A 27568-nucleotide genomic window follows, 5' to 3' on the forward strand; every position below is an offset into this window, starting at 1 on the left:
TTTTTTTCTAGTAACTATTTTTTTATTGGTCACTGTCATAGATAAGTTTACATACAGTGGTGTCGTGGGCCCACAACATTTCGGCTCATTACTTTCAGAGAGGGACCAATAACAGTTTTCCGTTTTCAGTAGGAGAAAGAGTAAAGGGGAGAGGAGGGGGGGGGGTGGGGAGGAGACAAACATGGGAGGGAGGGGAAAAGGGGGGAGGGGGGGGGGTGTGGGCTTGCCCAGAGGTGTCCCCGTGCTGCTCTCCGATTGTTTGGGGGGGCTAGTTGACCTAGGTGCTTTGAATTTTTGAGGGTTTATCTCTCGATCCAAGGGTCCCATGTGTTCCAGAACTGGGGCATTTTCTTTTGGAGCATGGCCGTAAGCTTCTCCATAGTCATGACCTCATTAACCCTTCTCACTACTGTGGCTCTCGAGGGGGCCTTAATCTGTTTCCAGGCTGCCGCTATAGAGCATCTGGCCGCTGTCAGCATGGCCCTGATCAGCCGGGACATTGGTAGGGGGAGGTCGTCAATGGGTTTGCTCAGCACCATGGTCAGAGGGTCCAGGGGAAGAGGGATTCCAGTGACACCGTAGATAAGTGTCTGGATCTTGGTCCAGAACCTCTGGATCTCCGGACATGACCACCAAATGTGGGCCATGTCTCCCTTTTGACCACATCCCCTCCAGCACAGGTCCGGTGTGCCGGGGTAGACCTAGCTCAGTCTAGCCGGGGTCAGGTGCCACTGGAATATAATTTTATAGATGTTTTCTTTAATTGTCGTACAAATTGAGGTTTTAGGAGCTTGCTCCCAAATATCCTCCCAGTCTTCCAGGTCTATTGGGAGACCTAGTTCATCCGACCATTTTTGCATATAGCGGTGTTTCGGGGGGTCTGATTGCGGTTCCGTGCTTTGTATATCTGTGATATCAGGCCTCTCTGGTATGTGTCCTTAAGACATAGGGTTTCAAACCGAGTCAGCGGGGGGAATTTGGAGGTTGGAGACAGTGAGTGTAGGAAGTGCCTAAGTTGTAGATATTTAAATAGATGAAGGTCTTGGGTCTGGAATTTGTCCTTTAATGCCTGAAAAGTTAGGATCTCTCCCTTCTGCAGTAGATCGGCAACTATCCTAATATTGTGACCCTGGAATTGGTCAAATTGTCTTGTGGAACACCCTGGCGGGTAGTTGGGGTTCCCAAAGAGTGGTGTGAGCTGGGAGGGGGAAGCTAGCAGACCATACTTTCCTTTGCTTTTGAGCCATGCGTCCCACGTGCATCTCATTGCTCCGAGGCCGGACCTCTGTGGCCCACTCCCTCCTGCGGTCCAGATTGCCACTTGGATGGAGTGGGGCTGTGCGTAATGTGACTCTATTGCGAGCCAACAGGCCGAGGCTGGGTCGCAATTCCAAACTACAGCCTGCTTCAATTGTGCTGCGAGGTAATATCTGACTAAGTCGGGGACCCCCATGCCTCCTCTTGCTCTTGAGGAGAGCATCACTGACCTTGGGACCCTAGGTCTCTTATCGTTCCAAATGAATTGGAGTATTAGTGACTGGATGTTCTTTAGAGCCGGGCGTGGCACTACGATGGGGAGGGTATGGAAGTTATATAGTAACCGTGGGAGGACGTTCATTTTTACGGACACTATTCTTCCAAACCAGGAAATTTGGTGTTTTTTTCCACGTTTCTAAGTCTTTTTTAATCTGGTCAAATAGGGGGGGGGGGGGGGGGTAATTGTGTTGATAAAGGGAGTTATATGAGTTTGAAATTTTGACCCCCATTCACAGGTTTTTTTTTAAACAACGCAGGGGTTGTGTGGGCTGACTGTAGAAGGTCCTTGTCATGTTTACAGTGGATCAGTGTGTTGTCAGTAGCTTCTCCTTGGGATAGGGTAGTTGCTAAAATGGGGGTGCAGAGCGTCTCTTGCAATTGGTGGGAGCAGGAGTGTGTCTCGTGGTGGGGTCGGGAGAGTTCTCTTATGATGGGGCAGCAGGGACAGGATGTGCTGAGTGATCAGAGATGAGACGTCCAGGTTACAGATTCTGCTGAGGAGGCCAGGGTTACTGTTTACCTGGAACAAAGGGGAAATCATATACTGCTGAGAGGAGCGGGCTGCTAAGGACAGACTCAATGCATCACACTACAGTGGGAGAGACACATTAATTCACTACATGTCCCTCTGTCTCATCCTGTTGATTCCATGAGTCACAAGTTTCTTCTACCTGTTTGTTACTATATCTCACTGTGGTTGAAGAAACTGTCTCCATTGCACACAAGGCGGGGGATACAGGTCCTGTCTCAGTGTCACCGTGTCACTCTTCTCTTAGTCATGGCTTTGTTACCTCACACAGCAGCAGGTCAACAGCACACATGTCTCTCTGCCCCTCTCAACCAGGGAGTAAACCTCTGACATGGGACCTGGGAGGAGTTAGATTGGGAGAGGAATGAGAGTGAGAGGAAGAGAGACAGGTAGATGTATTTTGTACTATACAGAGGTAAGTCAGGTACTGTATATATATACAGGCTGCCACCTGACCTCGGCAAAAGTTGCTCTGCAGCCTGCCACCCAGAGCCATGTGTTTAACGGTGGCCACAACATGTCCTCCGATGACCATGACATGCACGTCACAGCCGTGAGACTCCTGGACGTACATCTGCAGGAGGCAGGGGCTGTCACCTCCTCTACCCCCATTACCATACGACAGGGTGATAGGCAGGGGAATCCTGTTACACTCTCAACATATGGCATGATGTCCTACCTTCTCCGGTGGCGGCATCTATCCCTGCATGCTCCCGTCAAAATGGCTCCATGACGGCAAATGGTACCTCGTTGCCACGACAACGTGACGTCACGTTGTCATGGCAACGCGACACGATTTTATGGGATCATGCAGGGGGAGATGCCGCCCGGGAAGTCAGTGAAGACTTCTGGGTGAGACCGCTGGCGCACACTCCTCCCCGGCCGCCCTCGCCCCCGAAGACGGTGCAATTCGTCTGCCGCCTTTCACCTGGAGAATTTTAAAACAAACCCTGTAGTCTCTGGGTCAAACCCGGAGTGGTGGCAACCCTGGCAGTGACATAGTATCCCACACATACAGTCAGAGACACAGACAGTCACACTCACACAGTCACAGTTACACACGGCCAGTCCCATTGACACACGCATACAGCCCCTCTTCAGTTTCACTCAGCTGCCCCTTCTCCATGGACATAACAAGATTGTGGAACAGGGTGGAGTGATATGATAAGGCACCGGCAGTGCTGTGCGACGCGCCCCCAACGCTGAGTCCAGCTCCCAGTCTGTGTCCTTCTGAGTCTCCCTGAAGTCCGACAGAAGCCAAACCCCCCACTCCATGAACTGCAAGAGATAGAGGATCACTGACGGGCTGCTGGGAGTGGCACAGAGCTGTGCAGGGGTTAGGCTACCCTCCTACTACTGGAAGAGAGGAGCTGAGAGACACATCCCAACCTATAGACACAACCTATATACAGGGGGAGATCTGACCCCCCATACATACTGACACACCCACACACGGGATAATAGATCCTAAACATAACCTGTAAATGGAGTCATGTGCAACTCCCACACACACTGATATACACAACTATACACACACCCAAGATATAATAGATCACTGACACATACATAATGATACAACCACACATACTCACTGACGCATAAAGACACGCACATCGCCCCACATGTATACAGACATCTGGATACATTCAAACGCCAACTGTTCTACACACTCACACACCCCAGTCTGGTACTCATTCAAAATCACACTGATATGCACACAACTCGCATAGCCATATATAACCAGTAAGAACATTTTAAACATATGTCTCTTAGAGGCTTAGTCTATATATATATTGCTAACAGGCCTCCCTTTTAAAACCAGAGACAGAACATGAAACACAGACAGAGCTCAGTGCTACATCCATTAACACAGATACATGGTACAGTATATATATATATATATATATATATATATATATATATATATATATATATACATACATACATACATACACACACACACACACACACACACACACACACACACACACACACACATATATATACACATATAAAGATATATTTTGAATAAAATGGTCTTTTAGTTTAACTCTTTGGCCAAAGTGTTGTAAGCCCTTGAGCCCCTCCAGGGCAGACCACGTCTCAAGGGCCCTAACACTAATATAAATTCTTAATAACCTGTACATTACCAGGAAGAATGATTTAAAATAAATCTGTCAATTAGTTGCATAGTTCTAAGTCTGATTGAAGCTCTTATTAACCTGTACATTACCAGGAAAAGCACTCTGTATTAGAGTTGTCACAATCAAACTGTATGCATCGCACAGCACTGGCGGTGTCTTATCATATCACTCCACCCTGTTCCACAATCTTGTCATCTCCCCTCATCTGATCCTCACTACAGATCAGCTCTGATCTCTTGTTATGTCCCTGCTCATCTCCTGCGCTCTCTCGCCTTAAACCTTTTTATTCACTGTCCCTTACCTGTCAAACTTCTCCACACTCAGTATACACCAAGCAATCTCTCCCTCAACTTTACGTCAAACCATAAAACCCACCTCCTAAATTAAGCATTTTAATAGCCCAGACAGATGGCTACTGTCCCACACCCACAGCCACTCCTACCAACCATTGTGGCCGAGCACTGCCACCTGCTGCACTTATTCCTCCACCTGCTGTCTCTGTAAGTCTCCCACCATACCTCTTAGATTGTAAGCTTTCCGGGCAGGGATTTCCTCTCCGATTGTCTGATTTTGTTCTTTGCACTTATTGTATAATAATTCCATAAATTGTATTGCCTCTTTTGTAAAGCGCGGAGTACATTGTGGGCTCTATATAAATATATATACATACATATCTGCCAAAGTAGCCAATCGTGCCGTTATCGGACGAAATTCCCCATGACTGCCATGGGGAATTTTGACAGAAAACTGGCAAATTTGTCGCTTCAGCGGATATAGGATAAGCCTATTAGTGTCATTGGATCAAGCTACTTGGCTCTGATTTCACCCTGTGTGGGTCACCTTAAAGGTTGGGGAGAGGCACAGTGTGCACAGATCAGAACTGGACAACTCCCCTCTGCCTTTCCCCCCCCCCCCCAATATCCCCATATTATTCATCTTTATTCTTAGGCTTAGTCCATAGACACTGCAGCCGTGCGGAGGCGCGCTGAGGCTGAGGGAAAGCGGGTGCTTTCCCTGGCCTTAGCGCGCGCGCCGTCCGTGGGCGTGTCTGGGGGGCGGGCCAGTGACGTCACGGAGCTGGTTCGCCCTCATTGGGTGAACCGCTCACGTGACCGGCCCTGCGCTCCTGTGAGCGCCGAAACTAAAGATTTGTTAAGACACACGCTTCCGCAAGCGTGCGCGAGCCCCTGCTAAAGCCGCTCTCATTGCGGCTGCAGGGGCTCACTGGTAAGTATGCGCGCGCCTCAGCACTGGTCAGCGCCGCTCCCTGCACCATGTCCGAGGCCTTATGTAGCACCGACCATGGACTCAACACAATACAAAATACCACTTTGATATGCGAATAGAGGGTATATGGCTCTGGTGAGAGGTATGTGGTGTGAGTAGGAGGTATGTGGTGTGAGTAGGGGGTACGTGGTGTGAGTAGGGGGTACATGGTGTGAGTAGGGTGTACATGGCTCTGGTGAGAGGTGTGAGTAGGGGGTAGGTGGCTCTGGTGAGAGGTATGTGGTGTGAGTAGGGGGTAGGTGGCTCTGATAAGAGGTATGTGGTGTGAGTAGGGGGTAGGTGGCTCTGATGAGAGGTATGTGGTGTGAGTAGGGGGTAGGTGGCTCTGATGAGAGGTATGTGGAGTGAGTAGGGGGCTCTGGTGAGAGGTCTGTGGTGTGAGTAGGGGGTACATGGCTCTGGTGAGAGGTATGTGGTGTGAGTAGGGGGTAGGTGGCTCTGATGAGAGGTATGTGGTGTGAGTAGGGGGCTCTGGTGAGAGATCTGTGGTGTGAGTAGAGGGTACATGGCTCTGGTGAGAGGTATGTGGTGTGAGTAGGGGGTACATGGCTCTGGTGAGAGGTATGTGGGGTGAGTAGAAGGTACATGACTGGTGAAAGGTATGTTGTGTGAGTAAGGGTACATGGCTCTGGTGAGAGGTATGTGGTGTGAGTAGGGGTACATGGCTCTGGTGAGAGGTATGTGGTGTGAGTAGGGGTACATGGCTCTGGTGAGAGGTATGTGGTGTGAGTAGGGGTACATGGCTCTGGTGAGAGGTATGTGGTGTGAGTAGGGGTACATGGCTCTGGTGAGAGGTTTGTGGTGTGAGTAGGGGTACATGGCTCTGGTGAGAGGTATGTGGGGTGAGTAGAAGGTACATGACTGGTGAAAGGTATGTTGTGTGAGTAGGGGGTATATGGCTCTGGTGAGAGGTATGTGGTGTGAGTAGGGGGTAGGTGGCTCTGATGAGAGGTATGTGGTGTGAGTAGGGGGCTCTGGAGAGAGGTCTGTGGTGTGAGTAGGGGGTATATGGCTCTGGTGAAAGGTATGTGGTGTGAGTAGGGGGTAGGTGGCTCTGATGAGAGGTATGTGGTGTGAGTAGGGGGCTCTGGAGAGAGGTCTGTGGTGTGAGTAGGGGGCTCTGGTGAGAGGTCTGTGGTGTGAGTAGGGGGTATATGGCTCTGGTAAGAGGTATGTGGTGTGAGTAGGGGGTACGTGGCACTGATGAGGTATGTGGTATGAGTAGGGGGCTCTGGAGAGAGGTCTGTGGTGTGAGTAGGGGGCTCTGGTGAGAGGTATGTGGTGTAAGTAGGGGGTATATGGCTCTGGTGAGAGGTATGTGGTGTGAGTAGGGGGTAGGTGGCTCTGATGAGAGATGTGGTATGAGTAGGGGGTAGGTGGCTCTGATGAGAGGTATGTGGTGTGAGTAGGGGGCTCTGGTGAGAGGTCTGTGGTGTGAGTAGGGGGTACATGGCTCTGGTGAGAGGTCTGTAGTGTGAGTAGGGGGTACATGACTCTGGTGAGAGGTATGTGGTGTGAGTAGGGGGTAGGTGGCTCTGCTGAAAGGTATATTGTGTGAGTATGGGGTACATGGCTCTGGTGAGAGGTATGTGGTGTGAGTAGGTGGTACATGGCTCTGGTGAGAGGTATGGGGTAGGTGGCTCTGGTGAGAGGTATGTTGTGTGAGTAGGGGGTACATGGCTCTGGTGAAAGGTATGTGGTGTGAGTAGGGGGTATATGGCTCTGGTGAGAGGTATGTGGTGTGAGTAGGGGGTAAATGGCTCTGGTGAGAGGTATGTGGTGTGAGTAGGGGTAGATGGCTCTGGTGAGAGGTATGTGGTGTGAGTAGGGGGCTCTGATGAGAGGTATGTGGTGTGAGTAGGGGGCTCTGGTGAGAGGTCTGTGGTGTGAGTAGGAGGCTCTGGTGAGAGGTATGTGGTGTGAGTAGGGGGTATATGGCTCTGGTAAGAGGTATGTGGTGTGAGTAGGGGGTAGGTGGCACTGATGAGAGGTATGTGGTGTGAGTAGGGGGCTCTGGAGAGAGGTCTGTGGTGTGAGTAGGGGGTACATGGCTCTGGTGAAAGGTATGTTGTGTGAGTAGGGGGTACATGACTCTGGTGAGAGGTATGTGGTGTGAGTAGGGGGTAGGTGGCTCTGGTGAAAGGTATGTGGTGTGAGTAGGGGGCTCTGGTGAGAGGACTGTGGTGTGAGTAGGGGGTATATGGCTCTGGTGAGAGGTATGTGGTGTGAGTAGGGGGTAGGTGGCTCTGATGAGAGGTATGTGGTGTGAGTAGGGGGCTCTGGTGAGAGGTCTGTGGTGTGAGTAGGGTGTACATGGCTCTGGTGAGAGGTATGTGGTGTGAGTAGGGGTACATGGCTCTGGTGAGAGGTATGTGGTGTGAGTAGGGGGTACATGGCTCTGGTGAGAGGTATGTGGTGTGAGTAGTGGGTACATGGCTCTGGTGAGAGGTATGTGGGGTGAGTAGAAGGTACATGACTGGTGAAAGGTATGTTGTGTGAGTAGGGGTACATGGCTCTGGTGAGAGGTATGTGGTGCGAGTAGGGGTACATGGCTCTGGTGAGAGGTATGTGGTGTGAGTAGGGGTACATGGCTCTGGTGAGAGGTATGTGGGGTGAGTAGGGGTACATGGCTCTGGTGAGAGGTATGTGGTGTGTGTAGGGGGTACATGGCTCTGGTGATAGGTATGTGGTGTGAGTAGGGGTACATGGCTCTGGTGAGAGGTATGTGGTGTGAGTAGGGGTACATGGCTCTGGTGAGAGGTATGTGGGGTGAGTAGGGGTACATGGCTCTGGTGAGAGGTATGTTGTGTGAGTAGGGGGTATATGGCTCTGGTGAGAGGTATGTGGTGTGAGTAGGGGGTAGGTGGCTCTGATGAGAGGTATATGGTGTGAGTAGGGGGCTCTGGAGAGAGGTCTGTGGTGTGAGTAGGGGGTATATGGCTCTGGTGAAAGGTATGTGGTGTGAGTAGGGGGTAAGTGGCTCTGATGAGAGGTATGTGGTGTGAGTAGGGGGCTCCGGTGAGAGGTCTGTGGTGTGAGTAGGGGGTATGTGGCTCTGGTAAGAGGTATGTGGTGTGAGTAGGGGGTAGGTGGCACTGATGAGAGGTATGTGGTGTGAGTAGGGGGCTCTGGAGAGAGGTCTGTGGTGTGAGTAGGGGGCTCTGGTGAGAGGTATGTGGTGTAAGTAGGGGGTATATGGCTCTGGTGAGAGGTATGTGGTGTGAGTAGGGGGTAGGTGGCTCTGATGAGAGATATGTGGTATGAGTAGGGGGCAGGTGGCTCTGATGAGAGGTATGTGGTGTGAGTAGGGGGCTCTGGTGAGAGGTCTGTGGTGTGAGTAGGGGGTACATGGCTCTGGTGAGAGGTCTGTAGTGTGAGTAGGGGGTAGGTGGCTCTGGTGAAAGGTATGTGGTGTGAGTAGGTGGTACATGGCTCTGGTGAAAGGTATGTGGTGTGAGTAGGGGGTAGGTGGCTCTGGTGAGAGGTATGTGGTGTGAGTAGGGGGTACATGGCTCTGGTGAAAGGTATGTGGTGTGAGTAGGGGGTATATGGCTCTGGTGAGAGGTATGTGGTGTGAGTAGGGGGTATATGGCTCTGGTGAGAGGTATGTGGTGTGAGTAGGGGGTAGGTGGCTCTGGTGAGAGGTATGTGGTGTGAGTAGGGGTACATGGCTCTGGTGAGAGGTATGTGGTGTGAGTAGGGGGCTCTGATGAGAGGTATGTGGTGTGAGTAGGGGGCTCTGGTGAGAGGTCTGTGGTGTGAGTAGGAGGCTCTGGTGAGAGGTATGTGGTGTGAGTAGGGGGTACATGACTCTGGTGAGAGGTATGTGGGTGAGTAGGGGGTACATGACTCTTGTGAGAGGTATGTGGGTGAGTAGGGGGTACATGACTCTGGTAAGAGGTATGTGATGTGAATAGGGGGTACATGACTCTGGTGAGAGGTATGTGGTGTGAGTAGGGGGTACATGACTCTGGTGAGAGGATATGTGGTGTGAGTAGGGGGTACTGGATGTGGTACCACGCCCTCAATCCGTCCATACCTAGCAACAAGAAGCAGCATGGCCTCTCATAATTGTGTCACTTTCAAACATTGCCGCCCCTTCCTGTGCACCACTATCGCCCAACATGGCCGCAAGTCACAGGCCTCTCTGCCTGACCTCTTTCAAGATGGACGTCGCTCACTTCAGTCACAGCTTCGCCCTATTCAAATATGGCGTTCAGAGGCTCAAATACACAGAAAGTAAGACTCAAGACTTGGTGGCCATATTTGATTTGGGAAAGATTCAGTAACTTCCACGGAGGGGCAGACAAAGGCGGCTAAGGCTTCGTCGCACCGATACAATCCTAAAAGGGAGTTTGTAGTCCTCCCTGGTAAATTCTGTGGAAAAATTAGTGACCAATACGTAGACCGTTTGCCCGGGTCAAAAAGGGCCACGAGGGCACTTCACGTCAAGTGACGTACCTACGTGGACCATTCCAAAGCAGCCAAGATGGCGCCCCGGATGCTGTCTCCATGGTGACGGGCGGAAGTCGATCTGTCACCTGCCTGGGGTTGGTAAGGATGGCGGCCGAAGCGGAGTATGAATCGGTGCTGTGCGTGAAGCCCGAGATCAGCGTGTACCGGATTCCACCGCGGGCCTCAAACCGCGGATACAGGTGAGGGAGGGTTAGAGGGTGGGTGAGGGAGAGATAGAGGGTGGGTGAGGGAGGGATAGAGGGTGGGTGAGGGTGAGATAGAGGGTGGGTGAGGGAGGGATAGAGGCTGGGTGAGGGAGGGATAGAGGCTGGGTGAGGGAGGGATAGAGGCTGGGTGAGGGAGGGATAGAGGGTTAGAGAGAGGGACAGGGTGAGGGTTTGAGAGGGGGTGAGGGAGGGAGAGGGTTAGAGAGAGGGAAGGGAGGGTTAGAGAGAGGGACAGAGGTAGGGGGAGGGAGTTGTCCGGATTCCTCACTCTATCTAGTTTTTCTCTACACCTTATTTCTCCCACATAATTATCCTTCGGGATTTCTAGATGATAGTGGTCATGTGATTCATGTTAATACTTTATTATAATACTGATATAGCAGCAGCATATCCATAGTGGCCTGCAGTGCTCATTGTCACACAATGTGATAATGGTGTTATAAAACGCAGAACAATGCGATAACACGGCGAGGTGTGAGAACACGCAGATCAATGCGATAACACAGGTGTGAGAACACGCAGATCAATGCGATAACACAGCGAGGTGTGAGAACACGCAGAACAATGCGATAACACAGCGAGGTGTGAGAACACGCAGAACAATGCGATAACGCAGCGAGGTGTGAGAACACGCATAACAATGCGATAAGAAAGCGAGGTGTGAGAACACGCAGTACAATGCGATAACGCAGCGAGGTGTGAGAACACGCAGAACAATGCGATAACACAGCAAGGTGTGAGAACACGCAGAACAATGCGATAACACAGGTGTGAGAACACGCAGATCAATCCGATAACACAGCAAGGTGTGAGAACACGCAGAACAATGCGATAACGCAGGGAGGTGTGAGAACACGCAGAACAATGCGATAACGCAGCGAGGTGTGAGAACACGCAGAACAATGCGATAACAAAGCGAGGTGTGAGAACACGCAGAACAATGCGATTACGCAGCGAGGTGTGAGAACACGCAGAACAATGCGATAACAAAGCGAGGTGTGAGAACACGCAGTACAATGCGATAACGCAGCGAGGTGTGAGAACACGCAGAACAATGCGATAACACAGCAAGGTGTGAGAACACGCAGAACAATGCGATAACACAGGTGTGAGAACACGCAGATCAATCCGATAACACAGCAAGGTGTGAGAACACGCAGAACAATGCGATAACGCAGGGAGGTGTGAGAACACGCAGAACAATGCGATAACGCAGCGAGGTGTGAGAACACGCAGAACAATGCGATAACAAAGCGAGGTGTGAGAACACGCAGAACAATGCGATTACGCAGCGAGGTGTGAGAACACGCAGAACAATGCGATAACAAAGCGAGGTGTGAGAACACGCAGTACAATGCGATAAAGCAGCGAGGTGTGAGAACACGCAGAACAATGCGATAACACAGGGAGGTGTGAGAACACGCAGAACAATGCGATAACACAGCGAGGTGTGAGAACACGCAGAACAATGCGATAACGCAGCGAGGTGTGAGAACACGCAGAACAATGCGATAACGCAGCGAGGTGTGAGAACACGCAGAACAATGCGATAACACAGCGAGGTGTGAGAACACGCAGAACAATGCGATAACGCAGCGAGGTGTGAGAACACGCAGAACAATGCGATAAGAAAGCGAGGTGAGAACACGCAGAACAATGCGATAACACAGCGAGGTGTGAGAACACGCAGAACAATGCGATAACGCAGGGAGGTGTGAGAACACGCAGAACAATGCGATAACACAGCGAGGTGTGAGAACACGTAGAACAATGCGATAACACAGGTGTGAGAACACGCAGATCAATCCGATAACACAGCAAGGTGTGAGAACACGCAGAACAATGCGATAACGCAGGGAGGTGTGAGAACACAGAGTAGTGCTAGAAACTGTGATGACGCACTACATAGCACAGTGCAGTAACGCACAGAACAATGTGATAACGTGCAGTGACGCACAGAACAATGTGATAACGTGCAGTGACGCACAGAACAATGTGATAACGTGCAGTGACGCACAGAACAATGTGATAACGCGCAGTGACGCACAGAAGAATGTGATAACGCGCAGTGACGCACAGAACAATGTGATAACGCGCAGTGACAGAAGAATGCGCTAACACATAGCAGTGAGAACAGGAATAATGCAGGTGCTCTGTCAAAGATAAATCCAACCGATACGTTTAAGCCGTGCTGTTTACTTGCTAGTAACGGGACATCCTGAGCGTTCCATAGAATCGCTGGGAACAAGGAGGGGAAATAGTAATGCACTCCGGTCTTTTATATAGCATGAAATGTATTAAGCCATCAAATCGAAAGTATGAAATAGTTGTATCCAATATTAAAGTGAACAGAAAATCTAAATCATACAGAGCTGTTTAGTAGAAAAAAGAACAAAGAACATTCCGGGTCCTTTCTTGCTGTTCTCAAATCCCAAATTTTATATAAGTAAGGGACATACAAAGAGTAGTGTGACTATGTTCAATAACAGAGCTAATCTAAGTAAATCTATGTAAAACTAACCTTTTAGGATATAAGGTGAAACTCCCACGGAGGTGAACACCAACCCATAACGGGAAAGAAAAGTGCTCTCTGGTTATGAAAGCTGCTCAAATCTTGTTGTTCATCCGCCGTCGTTACTAGTGTGTAATCATCAGCCATTACTAGTGTGTAATCCTCCGCCATTACTAGTGTGTAATTGTAGAGGGAGAGGGGGGTTGGCCCGGTATTAAAGGGGTTGCACCCCATATGGCCACCCCCTGACCTCACCAGGGAGGCAAGGGGTTAATTGGACTGCGGTCCAGGAATGTGGCTTACACCTTGACATGTCAGGAAACTGTATGTTCCCCTGTTCCCATGTTTCACTATAATGTCAGTGTCTGCACCACAATGGGGATTTAGTGACAAACTGTGATTTATTTTACAGCGGAGAATTTTGTGTTAAAGTATGAAACGGTTTAAGTGGTATTTGTGTATCTCCAGTTCTGAAGGTCGCAGCAGGCTGAAACTTGGATCATATGATGTCCCAGTTCCGGCATTAAGATCTGGAAAGTTTGGACCCGCTGGACCTAACGGAACCGGATATTTTTAATATGTCTGTGTTTTAACTTTAATATTGTATTCCAAGGCGGGGATAAAAACCACACGCAGATTCCTTCACACAAAGGAATGCAAATGGTCAGGGGGGCGACCCAAAGCCTAGGAACCAAGTACTGATTAAAAGACTCTGCCACTCTGTTTACCTGAGGGCGGAGAAGCATCAAACTGGAGTGGTTTGTAAGTGTTATATCTACACCTACAAACAATGAAGATCCTGCCAGATACTTCATCTGGTAGACTGGTCGTCGCCCCTGATCAGAAATAAGACCCTCAGAGTCCCAGTAGGCATGGGCTAACTAGCTGGGGGGCATGGGTTAAACTGTGTTTCCACGTTGGGGATTGGATACAGATAATTGTTCACCAATAGTCTGTATTCAATGTTAAGAATAGGGTTACAAAGGTATATAAACTGTGTCAACCCTACAGTTCTTGTTCTTCTGATTTCACCTTGAATGTCACCGGATTGCTGGAGAATTGCTAGCTGATACTTCTCCATTCCCCAACCCTAAGTAAGTGTTACCTTCTTGTCTGTTAATTGTACTATATTGCTGTGTTCACCTTTTTAAGGAATAAATATATTTTGTTATATCTAAGCCTCGTTCAGTTCAACCCAGATATTTGGTGTTTGTTATATCTTGTCATAAATTACCGTGACAGTAATCCTCCGCCGTTACTAGTGTGTAATCCTCCGCCGTTACTAGTGTGTAATCCTCCGCCGTTACTAGTGTGTAATCCTCCGCCGTTACTAGCGTGTGGTCCTCCGCCGTTACTAGCGTGTGGTCCTCCGCCGTTACTAGCGTGTGGTCCTCCGCCGTTACTAGCGTGTGGTCCTCCGCCGCTACTAGCGTGTGGTCCTCCGCCGCTACTAGCGTGTGGTCCTCCGCCGCTACTAGCGTGTGGTCCTCCGCCGCTACTAGCGTGTGGTCCTCCGCCGCTACTAGCGTGTGGTCCTCCGCCGCTACTAGCGTGTGGTCCTCCGCCGCTACTAGCGTGTGGTCCTCCGCCGCTACTAGCGTGTGGTCCTCCGCCGCTACTAGCGTGTGGTCCTCCGCCGCTACTAGCGTGTGGTCCTCCGCCGCTACTAGCGTGTGGTCCTCCGCCGCTACTAGCGTGTGGTCCTCCGCCGCTACTAGCGTGTGGTCCTCCGCCGCTACTAGCGTGTGGTCCTCCGCCGCTACTAGCGTGTGGTCCTCCGCCGCTACTAGCGTGTGGTCCTCCGCCGCTACTAGCGTGTGGTCCTCCGCCGCTACTAGCGTGTGGTCCTCCGCCGCTACTAGCGTGTGGTCCTCCGCCGCTACTAGCGTGTGGTCCTCCGCCGCTACTAGCGTGTGGTCCTCCGCCGCTACTAGCGTGTGGTCCTCCGCCGCTACTAGCGTGTGGTCCTCCGCCGCTACTAGCGTGTAATCCATGTGATCAGTGCAGCATTGTGTCAGTCAGACATCCAGTTTCCGCTTTAAGGGTTCTGGGTATTGAGCATTTACCACTTAGGCGAGGAGTGCCGGCCTAGGAGAATTGGTTGTGGCCATTTCGCCACGACGAAATGACCGCCGGTGCTTCGCCGCATCATCCCGCCGCTGGGACCTGCCGCCAGCCAGTTTGCCACTAAGGTAAGTGCCTAACACCCCTTACCCTAATTGCTAAAACCCCTTATCCTAACCACTAAAACCCCTTACCCTAACCACTAAAACCCCTTACCCTAACCGCTAAAACCCCTTACCCTAACCGCTAAAACCCCTTACCCTAACCGCTAAAACCCCTTACCCTAACCGCTAAAACCCCTTACCCTAACCGCTAAAACCCCTTACCCTAACCGCTAAAACCCCTTACCCTAACCGCTAAAACCCCTTACCCTAACCGCTAAAACCCCTTACCCTAACCGCTAAAACCCCTTATCCTAACCACTAAAACCCCTTACCCTAACCGCTAAAACCCCTTACCCTAACCCAGTGATTCCCAACCAGGGTTCAGTGGAATACTGTGGCTCCTTGAAGCAGTCTTAGGGGTTCCTCCTATGGACCACAGACCTCCCCCCCCCCACCCACCCCCGGGGGTGGGTTTTTTTGGTATGTATTTTGTAGGGTGGATTGAGAGAGAGAGTGGTGTAATTGACGGAAGGTAGGGGCGAGTGAGAGAAGAGAGGGGAGCAGGAGGGAGGGAGTGAGTGAGGAAAAGGGAGTAAGAGTGAGATGATACAAAAAAGTTGGAGCCCAGAGAGAAAAAGGTGGTATTAGACAAAATCACTTTAATGGGTAAAATTACATATAGACACTTACAATCAATACAGCTGCTTAAGAGTGAGATGCAAGGGACGAATACATGCGAGGCGGGAGGGGGGAGAGTTAGTGAGGCGGATGGGAGAAAAAAACATGGGTAGATTGTGGGAAATAGAGGTGGCTCGTGAGGTGTGAAATGTTGTGACTGACCCCTGTCGAGCCTAATATGTGTCAGCCAGATAGGGGTTCCCCGATATTTTTCGAAATACTTCAAGGGTTCCTCCAAACAAAAAAGGTTGGAAATCTCTGCCCTAATCGCTAAAACCCCTTAAATTACCCCCCTACCCGTAAAACTTAAGCGAGGCCAGCGGCGGATCAGCGGTGGCCGATTGGCGGTCATGTGGTCGTGGCGAAATAGCTGCGAGCACATGTCCTATTCCGAGGAGCGCTCGCTTAAGGCGGGAAGCTCTTTGGGTTCATGTATTACGGTACATACTAGTAATGGCGGAGGATTTGATGAACAGCAGAGTTTCAGCTCCCGCCTTGATCAGAGATCTTTGCCGTTATGGGCTGGTGCTCATCTCTGTGGACTTTTGCCTTACATGCTTTAAAACCGGGGTGGGCAACTCCAGTCCCATCGAAGACTGAGCCACCTGTGCTGAAGCAGGGCTATCCTGAAAACCTGACCTGTTGGTGGCCCCTGAGGACGGGAGTTGCCTGTTCTTTTTTTCTGCTAAACAGCGGTGTGTGGTAATTTGATTGTTCACTTTAATGTGGGATACTACTGTTTCATACTTTCAATGTGATGGGGGATTTTTAAGTATGAATTTTGTGAATTTGATTCTGGTAGTTGGCTTGAAATGACCATAATGTCGTTATTATCCTTAGGCCTGGGACATGGTGCAGGGAGCGGCGCTGGGCAGCGCTGACATACTAAGGCCTGGGACATGGTGCAGGGAGCGGCGCTGGGCAGCGCTGACATACTAAGGCCTGGGACACGGTGCAGGGAGCGGCGCTGGGCAGCGCTGGCATACTAAGGCCTGGGACGTGGTGCAGGGAGCGGCGCTGGGCAGCGCTGACATACTAAGGCCTGGGACACGGTGCAGGGAGCGGCGCTGGGCAGCGCTGACATACTAAGGCCTGGGACGTGGTGCAGGGAGCGGCGCTGGGCAGCGCTGGCATACTAAGGCCTGGGACGTGGTGCAGGGAGCGGTGCTGGGCAGCGCTGACATACTAAGGCCTGGGACATGGTGCAGGGAGCGGCGCTGGGCAGCGCTGACATACTAAGGCCTGGGACGTGGTGCAGGGAGCGGCGCTGGGCAGCGCTGACATACTAAGGCCTGGGACATGGTGCAGGGAGCGGCGCTGGGCAGCGCTGGCATACTTAAGCCTGGGACATGGTGCAGGGAGCGGCGCTGGGCAGCGCTGACATACTAAGGCCTGGGACACGGTGCAGGGAGCGGCGCTGGGCAGCGCTGACATACTAAGGCCTGGGACACGGTGCAGGGAGCGGCGCTGGGCAGCGATAACATACTAAGGCCTGGGACACGGTGCAGGGAGCGGCGCTGGGCAGCGCTGGCATACTAAGGCCTGGGACACGGTGCAGGGAGCGGCGCTGGGCAGCGCTGACATACTAAGGCCTGGGACGTGGTGCAGGGAGCGGCGCTGGGCAGCGCTGGCATACTAAGGCCTGGGACATGGTGCAGGGAGCGGCGCTGGGCAGCGCTGACATACTAAGGCCTGGGACATGGTGCAGGGAGCGGCGCTGGGCAGCGCTGACATACTAAGGCCTGGGACGTGGTGCAGGGAGCGGCGCTGGGCAGCGCTGGCATACTAAGGCCTGGGACATGGTGCAGGGAGCGGCGCTGGGCAGCGCTGACATACTAAGGCCTGGGACGTGGTGCAGGGAGCGGCGCTGGGCAGCGCTGGCATACTAAGGCCTGGGACATGGTGCAGGGAGCGGCGCTGGGCAGCGCTGACATACTAAGGCCTGGGACATGGTGCAGGGAGCGGCGCTGGGCAGCGCTGACATACTAAGGCCTGGGACGTGGTGCAGGGAGCGGCGCTGGGCAGCGCTGGCATACTAAGGCCTGGGACATGGTGCAGGGAGCGGCGCTGGGCAGCGCTGATGCTCGTGCTCACCTGCTCACCCAGGAGATTTTTCTTGTCCCTGCATGAGCGTCAGCGAGCTCGCTTATGTGCAGGGTGGTAGCCCCAGGAGGCGGGGCTAGGGCGCCGACGTCACGGACTGCCATTGGCTTCTGGCAGTCACGTGACTGGCCCTGCGCTTGCATGAGCGGCAAAATGTAAACTTGCCTGTCTCCTGCATTTCCACACGCCTCTGCACATCTGCGGAAGCGTGCGGAAGCGCCGTCTAAAGCCGCGCTGATAGGGATAATGTTTCCCCTCAGCGCGCCTCAGCATGGTCTTTTTGACCATGTCCGAGGCCTTATACAGTAGTGCTGTTAATAGTTGGTGGCTGTATTCTCTTTCATTGTTTGGGAGTCACTGGTGCTGGGGGTTCCCCACCTGCCCTGCTGGCGTTCCTGCTGCCGTGGGACCGGGAGACGTGTGTTATTAATGTCTCCCATTGCTATGGTTGATGCCGGGTGGCGTCTCTGCATCACGCGGTTCGACGTCAGCGCTCTGACATCATTGTGGGGACGCCACTTCCCATATGATGTCGAGGCTATATACGCTAAATTGTTTAGGGTATATAAGTCTATTTTTATATTTGATGTATCGTGCCCTCGCCTTGATAAAGGCAGCAAGATGTAGCCGAAACGTTGGATCATTTTGGCTTAATACATTTCTTGTTATTAAGAAGACCAAAGTGTCTTGTTATAACACTCAAAACCATATAATGCCATGTAGTACTGTGCAAGAACAGGCAGAATAATGTGCGGTGCGAGAACAAGCAGCAGGGGGTTAATAGCTCACAGCGCGGTGTGATAACGTGCAGTGCAATAACGCATAGAACAGTGTGATAACGTGCAGTGCAATAACGCATAGAACAGTGTGATAACGTGCAGTGCAATAACGCATAGAACTGTGTGATAACGTGCAGTGCAATAACGCATAGAACAGTGTGATAACGTGCAGTGCAATAACGCATAGAACAGTGTGATAACGTGCAGTGCAGTAACGCATAGAACAGTGTGATAACGTGCAGTGCAATAACGCATAGAAGTGTGATAACGTGCAGTGCAATAACACATAGAACAGTGTGATAACGTGCAGTGCAATAACGCATAGAACAGTGTGATAACGTGCAGTGCAATAACGCATAGAACTGTGTGATAACGTGCAGTGCAATAACGCATAGAACAGTGTAATAACGTGCAGTGCAATAACGCATAGAACAGTGTGATAACGTGCAGTGCAATAACGCATAGAACAGTGTGATAACGTGTAGTGCAATAACGCATAGAACAGTGTGATAACGTGCAGTGCAATAATAACGCATAGAACAGTGTGATAACGTCCAGTGCAATAACGCATAGAACACTGTGATAATGTGCAGTGCAATAATAACGCATAGAACAGTGTGATAACGTGCAGTGCAATAACGCATAGAAAACTGTGATAACATGCAGTGCAATAATAACGCATAGAACAGTGTGATAACGTGCAGTGCAATAACGCATAGAACAGTGTGATAATGTGCAGTGCAATAATAACGCATAGAACAGTGTGATAACGTGCACTGTAATAACGCATAGAAAACTGTGATAACATGCAGTGCAATAATAATGCATAGAACAGTGTGATAACGTGCAGTGCAATAACGCATAGAACAATGTGATAACGTGCAGTGCAATAATAACGCATAGAACAGTGTGATAACGTGCAGTGCAATAACGCATAGAACACTGATAACGTGCACTGTAATAACGCATAGAACAGTGTGATAACGTGCAGTGCAATAATAACGCATAGAACAGTGTGATAACCTGCAGTGCAATAATAACGCATAGAACACTGTGATAACGTGCACTGTAATAACGCATAGAACAGTGTGATAACGTACAGTGCAATAATAACGCATAGAACACTGTGATAACGTGCAGTGCACTAACGCATAGAACAGTGTGATAACGTGCAGTGCAATAACGCATAGAACAATGTGATAACGTGCAGTGCAATAATAACGCATAGAACACTTTGATAACGTGCACTGTAATAACGCATAGAACACTGATAACGTGCACTGTAATAACGCATAGAACAGTGTGATAACGTGCAGTGCAATAATAACGCATAGAACAGTGTGATAACGTGCAGTGCAATAACGCATAGAACAGTGTGATAACGTGCAGTGCAATAATAACGCATAGAACACTGTGATAACGTGCACTGTAATAACGCATAGAACACTGTGATAACGTACAGTGCAATAATAACGCATAGAACAGTGTGATAACGTGCAATGCAATAACGCATAGAACAGTGTGATAACGTGCAGTGCAATAATAACGCATAGAACAGTGTGATAACGTGCAGTGCAATAACGCATAGAACACTGATAACGTACAGTGCAATAATAACGCATAGAACAGTGTGATAACGTCCAGTGCAATAACGCATAGAAAACTGTGATAACGTGCAATGTAATAACATGCAACATCATGCTTTGCAGACCTCCGGCACTGACGTAAATACAGTATGATAAGGCAGAGGGAACCACTGACCCACAGGGCTTGCACTCTACATTGGCGCTCTGTGAGGGATCCATAACTTGTCTTCTGACTTCATTATGTGACTGTAACCTGACATGTCACTTTGGGGTTTTGTAACCCCTTTCTGTTGGAGGGACGTGCAAGGTACTGTAGCATGTTGAGATTCCCCACTCATTTCTCCCTTGGAGCAGTGCAAATCCATCTACTACTTCAGCATCATGGAGGCCTGCATCACAGCCAGAGATCTTCTTATGGTTACACCCACTTCCTGACCTGTCTCTCTGCCCCTGTCACCCGCAGGGCGTCAGACTGGAAACTGGACCAGCCGGACTGGACAGGAAGAATGAGACTGACCTCCAAAGGGAAAGTGGCTTTTATAAAACTGGAGGACAAGGTGTCAGGTACACGGAGATCCGGACTCGCAGATTACGGCTGTCATCCCTCACTCCTCATTCTCTAACACTCCCTCCTTTTTCTGCACTCTCTCTTCTTCTCGTGCTGTGGGTCTCTTTACTTAAGCCCTTACTGTCTCTCTCTCCCTCAGTGATCCTCTGCACTCACTCTCTTTCTCTCTTCCTCTCAGGTGAGCTCTTTGCTCAGGCTCCTGTTGATCAGTTTCCTGGGATCGCGGTGGAGACAGTGACCGACTCCAGCCGCTATTTCGTGCTCCGCATTCAAGATGGAAACGGTGAGAAGCGAGTGGGAGACGGGACTAGATGAGCGGGGCAGCCAAGCTTTGGGCTTGATGAGAATAGCGAAAGGAGGGATTGGTTGGAGAGGAGAAAGTGGGACAGCGGATCATGTAGGGGAGGAGGGGGGCAGGTATTAGGAGAGGGCATTTAACCCCATTCCTCTGTGCCCCCCAGGAAGAAGTGCATTCATTGGAATTGGTTTCTCAGATCGGGGAGACGCGTTTGACTTCAATGTTACTTTGCAGGATCACTTCAAGTAAGTGTGAGTGACACAATGGTTAGTGTATGTTCTGACTAATGGTGCCCACTTAATAAAGAATACTCTGCACACTCTTGTTTGGCTCTTTTTTCAAGCATATCATAACAATACTTTCTTCATCAGATGAGGAGAATCAAATATATGCCTCAGCGGGTGGTGTGATAGAAGTTTGTTCACATGTAAAGAGACAAAGATCACAATAGTGTGATACATCAACATTAACTAGGGGTCTAAATCTGGGCACTCACCATTTCCAAGAGAGTTCACACTTTCATACAGGATTTTCACACCAATAGAGTGCACACTTCCCTGGTCTGGTCTTCTGTATGTTTTTCTCTAGATCAAAGGACAACCTAACAGTGTATCAACGTATTTTTTATTATACATAGTACATAAAAACCAGGTGCACTCACAAACATGGATAAATTGAGTGTCTCTGATCAGTAGTGGGTCTCCCAGGGATTTGGATATTCACTGTGACTGTCTGTAAAACCGAAGGACCCCTGTGGAAGCGGCCAATAGCAATGCGAAATGCATAGGGAGGTGGCAGTTATTGTTAAGTTGGAGGAGGACAGAGCGAGAGAGACTGCAGCTTTTGGATGGACACACTGGTGATGTTACAGCTAGACAGGGCTTAGACACGACGCCATCGGGTGAAGTTGGAGGTGAACGCCGCACAACAAGGTTTTTACAGCCCAACAGACCCCCAGTTGATCAGAGATGCTGATGTGTCCATATGTTTGTGAGTGCACCTGGTTTTATATACTATATTAATAAAATAAGTTAATACACCGTCAGGTTGTCCTTTGATCTAGAGAAACACATACAGAAGACCAGACCAGGGAAGTGTGCACTCTATTGGAGAGAAAATCCTGTATGAAAGTGTGAACTCTCTTGGAAATGGTGAGTGCCCAGATTTAGACCCCTAGTTAATGTTGATGTATCACACTATTGTGATCTTTGTCTCTTTACAAGAACAAACTTCTATCACACCACCCGTTGAGGCATATATTTGATTCTCCTCATCTGATGAAGAAAGTATTGTTATGACATGCTTGAAAAAAGAGCCAACCCTGTGAGTGTACAGAGTATTCTTTATTAAGTGGGCACCATTGGTCAGGACATACACTAACCATTGTGTGTGTCTGTTTTCTCCAATATGTGAGAATAACCATCTGCGTCTTAAGACGTCTCCTTTTTTTGCAACTGTTCGAGGATTTTTGAATTCCTGTGCGATTCCTGGGACTTGCAGGCAGCATTTGGATTAATTGCTTTTCATACTGTATACTCCTCTAGGAAATATATTTACTGTATCACTTTTATTGTTACTATTACTCATGGGTATATGGCGAGTGGGATACTTATTTTAACGCTGAGCACATTTTCAAGTGTTGGAATGAGCTTTCTCTCACCCCTAGGTGTGATCAGAGAGGAGTTACTGAGCTATCAATCACCTGGGAGAAGGATAGCTCAGTATCATATATATATATATTCCAAAAATGGGGGAAAGGCGGGGGGAGGGGTGGGAAAGAAAAACCTCGCATCTACTTATGCAAAATTCACGCCACCATAAGCCAAAGAAAATAAATTATTAACTTTTCATAAGTAAGGTTTGGCGGTGCTCACGGGTTGTGGGTAATATGAGTGAAAAAGAGAAAAAGTAACCCGTAAGGGAGCACTCAGGTATGCAATTGATGTATTTAGTTTATTTAATTTGACACAGTGCAAAAAGGGATAGATAAACAGTAAATGATTAAAAACACTTAAAAAATAGACATGGACCCCTGTCACGGGTGCTACCCTTAAATACAAGTGATCAACACTATGGAACGGTTAAAATCGTCAACCATAAGCATGAAAAGGATAGTGACTCAGAAAACACTAGGGTAAATCAAAATGTCACAGCAGGTTAATGGGTTCTCAGGCACCTATACAAAGCTAAGTTATACACACTATACACCAAAAAATGGACTAATCAAAATATTAATGACAGTCTCGAAGCGTCCCACATCTACATGAACATACAGTGTATATGGTTAATACCAGCAGAATAAGTATGTCACTTGTAGGAACAGGTGGTGAGATGAATGAATGACCCTAGATGTCTAGAGCAGTAGAGTGTGTTAATAGCATATAAAGGAAAATGCCTGATAAACGCCTATTGAATAACCTGGTGTTTGAAGTCAGTGTCCCTAATGAAAATAAAGAATAAATTGTCACAGTCCCAAAAAATTTTTGTTGCACAGGTTCAGGGTAGCATAATTACGTGAGCCATGGGTCAGGGGTCCTGTCTAGCACCCCCACTCCGACGCGTTTCGTCCAGAGACTTTGACTAGGAGTGGTGAGGGAGCTGAAGCTGGGGACTGTTTATGTAGGGATATTATTCGCGCCAAAATCGGATGCGAGCGGCAGCAGCTGCGAGTGTTTGAGGAAAGTTACTTCCTGTATGCCATGTCTGCGTGTCATGCTGGCACGCATAGTGTCCGCGCGGTGTAGTCTGCGCATGCGTGGCTTGTAAATGCCGAGTTCTACAGTTATATCTACTGCGCATGTGTGTAAGGCGGCCTGCCCCCCTCCATGTCTAATATGCAAGTGCATAGAGCCTCACGATACTCTAATGGTGTGTGTTAACTAGGATCGCGCATCGCGCATGCGCGCTAGGCATATCTATAGATCCGTGCGGTTCTGCACTATGACACCAGTCTAACATAAGTATGGAGGCAGAAGCAGATGTCTATTGTCACATATGTACAAGATATTGATAAAGTCAATGTAATTATAGTACACATGTGTTAGACAGACCCGCAGCAAGCCTGATTCAAAACGAAACTAAGTGGTACCACAAAAAGCACCAGTGTCTGGGCATTACAACAACGCTACCTAAATGAAAGGAAGCTGCAGTATACCTGCATATAGTTATCTTACAGTGAACTATAAGCCCTCAGTAATGGGGACGACTAACAAGACTGAGCCAGCCTTGTGTATTACAGAAACAATGGGGAAAGGAAATGAAAAACATGTATGCCATATATCAAAATGGTCAAAGTTTGACGAAGTCCAGTCAGTAATGCTTGAGTCTATAATGTCCATTTCTCTTCATAACTCCTGAAGTGTGCCATGAAAATTTGTACCCAATATGATCAAACTGTGAACGTTCTGGCATCCACATATATATATATTGACAAATCACCAAAAAATCTACTCGCCACACAAAAAAATCTACTCGCCACCTAGTACCAAACGTGTGCTGCTTGGGCCAATATTTACTCGCTCGGGGGTTAAATCCACTCGCCCGGGGCGAGCAAATGTATAGGTTTGTCGAACAATATATATCTCCATCTCTCCATTATATCATTGGCCTGCGTATCAGACCCTTCCCACAGACAAGGAAATGACTGAGCTAAGCTTTCTCTCGCGTCCCCTTCTCCCGTAGGTGGGTGAAGCAGGAGTCCGACTTCTCCAAAGAACCTGTAGGACAGGACAGTCTTCCCAAGCTGGATCTGGGGTTCAAGGAAGGACAGACCATCAAGCTCAATATTGGGGTAAGTGGGGTGGCGATCATCTGTGTTTCTATACTTTGTATTACTACAGTATTAGAGAACACAATTCTGTCTACTTCTTCCTTACTTCTTCTTATGCCCACTTTATCTCTCCTCCCACTCCCCTTTCCCCTTTTTTCGCCCTCTTACCCTCTCCCTCTGTCTCCTTTAGAACATCATGAAGCGGGACGGTCCGTGCAAACCTCGAGGGAGCCCAGGATCTGGGGGTGTCACCCTGCTCCCTCCCCCTCCAGGCGGCAAAATCACTATACCCCCCGTCCCTGTGTCCACTTCTGTACCTGTTGCCAATCATGTGACACCTCCACCTCTGCAGCCCTGCAACCACCCCCTCAGCCCAGGTGAGTCTACCATTGGAACAATCAGGGGGTCCCCCATTCTGGAGCCCCAGCGCTGGGAATCACTGGGTTACGCGCTCACAGCTACCCACTAGAACGAGGCAGATTGCTTTGTTCTGTCTGTGTAGCCCTACTGTATTGGCAGACTGTAGTTCGGCTGTCACCCCCTCTCCTCTTTCTTCAGACATACTGCTGGATTTGGACTCCCCAGTACCAGCAACTAAAGCAGCAGCATCAGCAGCAGCTGCCGCCTCCTCGGACATGTGGGGAGATTTCAACACGGCAACAAGGTGAGGATATTCCACTTACTAAGCTCAACATCACAGAGCAAAGATTTCCCAAAGTTTGGGTAGAGTTTAACACACACGTGACGGGAACAGTGATGTAGTTCAAAAGTTCTAGTAGCTATACTGGTCCTAGAGAAATGGACATTCACTTTAGGTTGATACCTTCTATGATCCAACATTTAAGGTTCTTCACACATGAGGAAGTGGTTTGGAAAGCTCTGTACGCACTAATTCCACATGTGAAGAACCTTAGCGTTAGTCCATTTACAGGGATCGCAACCTACAATGAAGCTGCAGGGGATAAGTGCCTGTGAGACTGGTCCTTTCCCCTGATTTCATGTCCTGGGACGTAGGTTTGAATAATAAGTTAATATCTGGAATGTGTGTCGGAAGGAATGAGCTGCATGAATAGCTCCGGTTCTGTTTAACGATAAAGGAGTTGCAGAGAGTGCACTAAATAACTCGCTTTTTCTCTCTTCCCACCTTCATACTCCTTTCTCTGCCTCAACTCGTCTGCTCCTTTGCTAGTCACTTTGTGTTTGTCTCTGTATTTGATCTCTTTCCCCCCCCTTTTTTTCCCCTCATTCTCTTGTTCCTTCCTTTTCCACGCTCCCCTATCTTCATTCTTCTCCTTTTTTTTGTCTCTTGTTTTCTCCCTTTTTTCCCCCCTTGTCTTGTCCTTCTCCCACCGCTCCCCCACTTACCCTCTCTTGTTTCTCTTTCTCCTGTCCAGCAGTCCGTCCCCTCAGGCTCCGCAGTCTTCTAGCTGGGTTCAGTTCTAACAGCTGACGTGAGACCCTTCCCTCCTGCGGTGGACAGATCGGCCCCTTCGCGTTGACGGGGGGACACAGCAGCTCTGCGACGCGTTTCATTGTGATGTTTTATCATTACCAGGCTGTGTGGGGCTGGGAGGTGACAATGTGTGATGGAGCCAGAGGGGCAGTGTCCCTGTCCCATCAGCCCACTCTCTCTCCCTTCCTCCCCTTCATTCTGTCACTCTCCCTCTCTCTTTTCCACCCAGCTCCCATTCTCTTGTCTCACCCCTCTCTTCCTGTATACCTTTTTCTATGATCTTCTATACACCTTGACGCTGGTGAACATTCCTTCCCTCCAAGGGTTGGGAAGACTGTCCCAGATCTCCCGCCAATTAACCATCATTCCACACCCTTACCGGGGTCACTGCTGCCAGTATTAATAACGCTAACGGAGCAAAGTGTATGTGAGTGGGCACTGCCCACTTTGTCCCTGCTTTCTACACTCCATGCAGAGTCTGGCGCGTGTGTGTGTGTCTGTGTGTCGGGAGGTGAGGGGAGGCTGCCACTGCTGCTGCCGCCTTTCTTTTGTGCATGGTGTATGTGGGAGATCAGGGTGCATGTGGGGGTAGGCTGCTAATGCTGCTGCTGCTGCTGCTGCCACACTGTACAGGTACTGTGTATAGAGAGAGGGTTGGGAGTGCATGTGAGGAGAGACTGGCACTGCTGCTTCCCATTCTCCTGTGTGATTCCTTCCTGGCCTAATAAAGGATGGTATTCGCTGCCACAGCCTGTACTCTTTAGTAAGAGCCTTAGCCTGTCCTCTACTGGAGTGGGTGGTACCGGGGACCCTCCAGCACTGAGATGGTTAACTCTGATCTTAGAATCATGTGTCTGTATCTTGTCTTGTAACCATGAAAACATATTTAATATATTGTGAACTTGAACAAATGAAGGCGCAAAGTGTATATAACAAAGCCAATAAACTGAGTGTAATGTGACTTCTGTTTTATACACCTCAGTGCAGCTCCCTCTGCTATTCCAGTACTGACTCTGCACCTCACTCCAGCCCTGCAGCACGCTCTGCTATTCCAGTACTGACTCCAGCCCTGCAGCGCGCTCTGCTATTCCAGTACTGACTCCAGCCCTGCAGCGCGCTCTGCTATTCCAGTACTGACTCCAGCCCTGCAGCGCGCTCTGCTATTCCAGTACTGACTCCAGCCCTGCAGCGCGCTCTGCTATTCCAGTACTGACTCCAGCCCTGCAGCGCGCGTGCAGGGGGCCCAATCATTGGGACTGAACCACCTGTGCTCAAGCCGGGGTATACTGTACGTAAAACCTGCACTGTTGGTGGTAATGAGGATTGGAGTTGGGAACATCTGTCTTATTCTGGCCCATTATTAAAGATGCAGCCCCTCCCCCCCCCCACCCAAAATAATGACCCACCTCGAAAGTGAACTCAACATGACCTCCTACAGAGCAGATTACTAACTTGGATTTTTTTCTGCCTCCTTTT

The 27568-nt window shown here is 49.6% G+C and overlaps 1 protein-coding gene and 1 long non-coding RNA gene across 3 annotated transcripts; one reads left to right on the plus strand and one right to left on the minus strand.

Annotated features, from left to right (window-relative positions):
* LOC142501964 (uncharacterized) lies at positions 1 to 9929 on the minus strand. The gene is made up of 3 exons (XR_012803608.1): positions 9536 to 9929; positions 2328 to 2403; positions 1 to 2056 (listed from the first exon to the last, which is right to left on the minus strand). It is a non-coding gene; the product is annotated as an uncharacterized LOC142501964 (long non-coding RNA).
* NECAP1 (NECAP endocytosis associated 1) lies at positions 9782 to 27053 on the plus strand. 2 transcript variants are annotated; one of them, XM_075612606.1, is made up of 8 exons: positions 9782 to 10151; positions 20468 to 20568; positions 20751 to 20855; positions 21034 to 21115; positions 24552 to 24660; positions 24830 to 25016; positions 25198 to 25303; positions 26037 to 27053. In XM_075612606.1, the coding sequence occupies exons 1-8, from the start codon at positions 10009 to 10011 to the stop codon at positions 26080 to 26082; spliced, it is 879 nt and encodes a 292-aa protein (XP_075468721.1). In that variant the 5' UTR covers positions 9782 to 10008; the 3' UTR covers positions 26083 to 27053. The 2 variants fall into 2 exon arrangements, with proteins under 2 accessions (XP_075468721.1, XP_075468720.1); XM_075612605.1 differs by having other exon boundaries at positions 9783 to 10151; positions 26034 to 27053.
* Positions 27054 to 27568: the final 515 nt, after the last annotated feature.

The sequence above is a fragment of the Ascaphus truei genome, chromosome 8, assembly GCF_040206685.1.
Source record: "Ascaphus truei isolate aAscTru1 chromosome 8, aAscTru1.hap1, whole genome shotgun sequence".
NCBI lineage: Eukaryota > Metazoa > Chordata > Amphibia > Anura > Ascaphidae > Ascaphus > Ascaphus truei.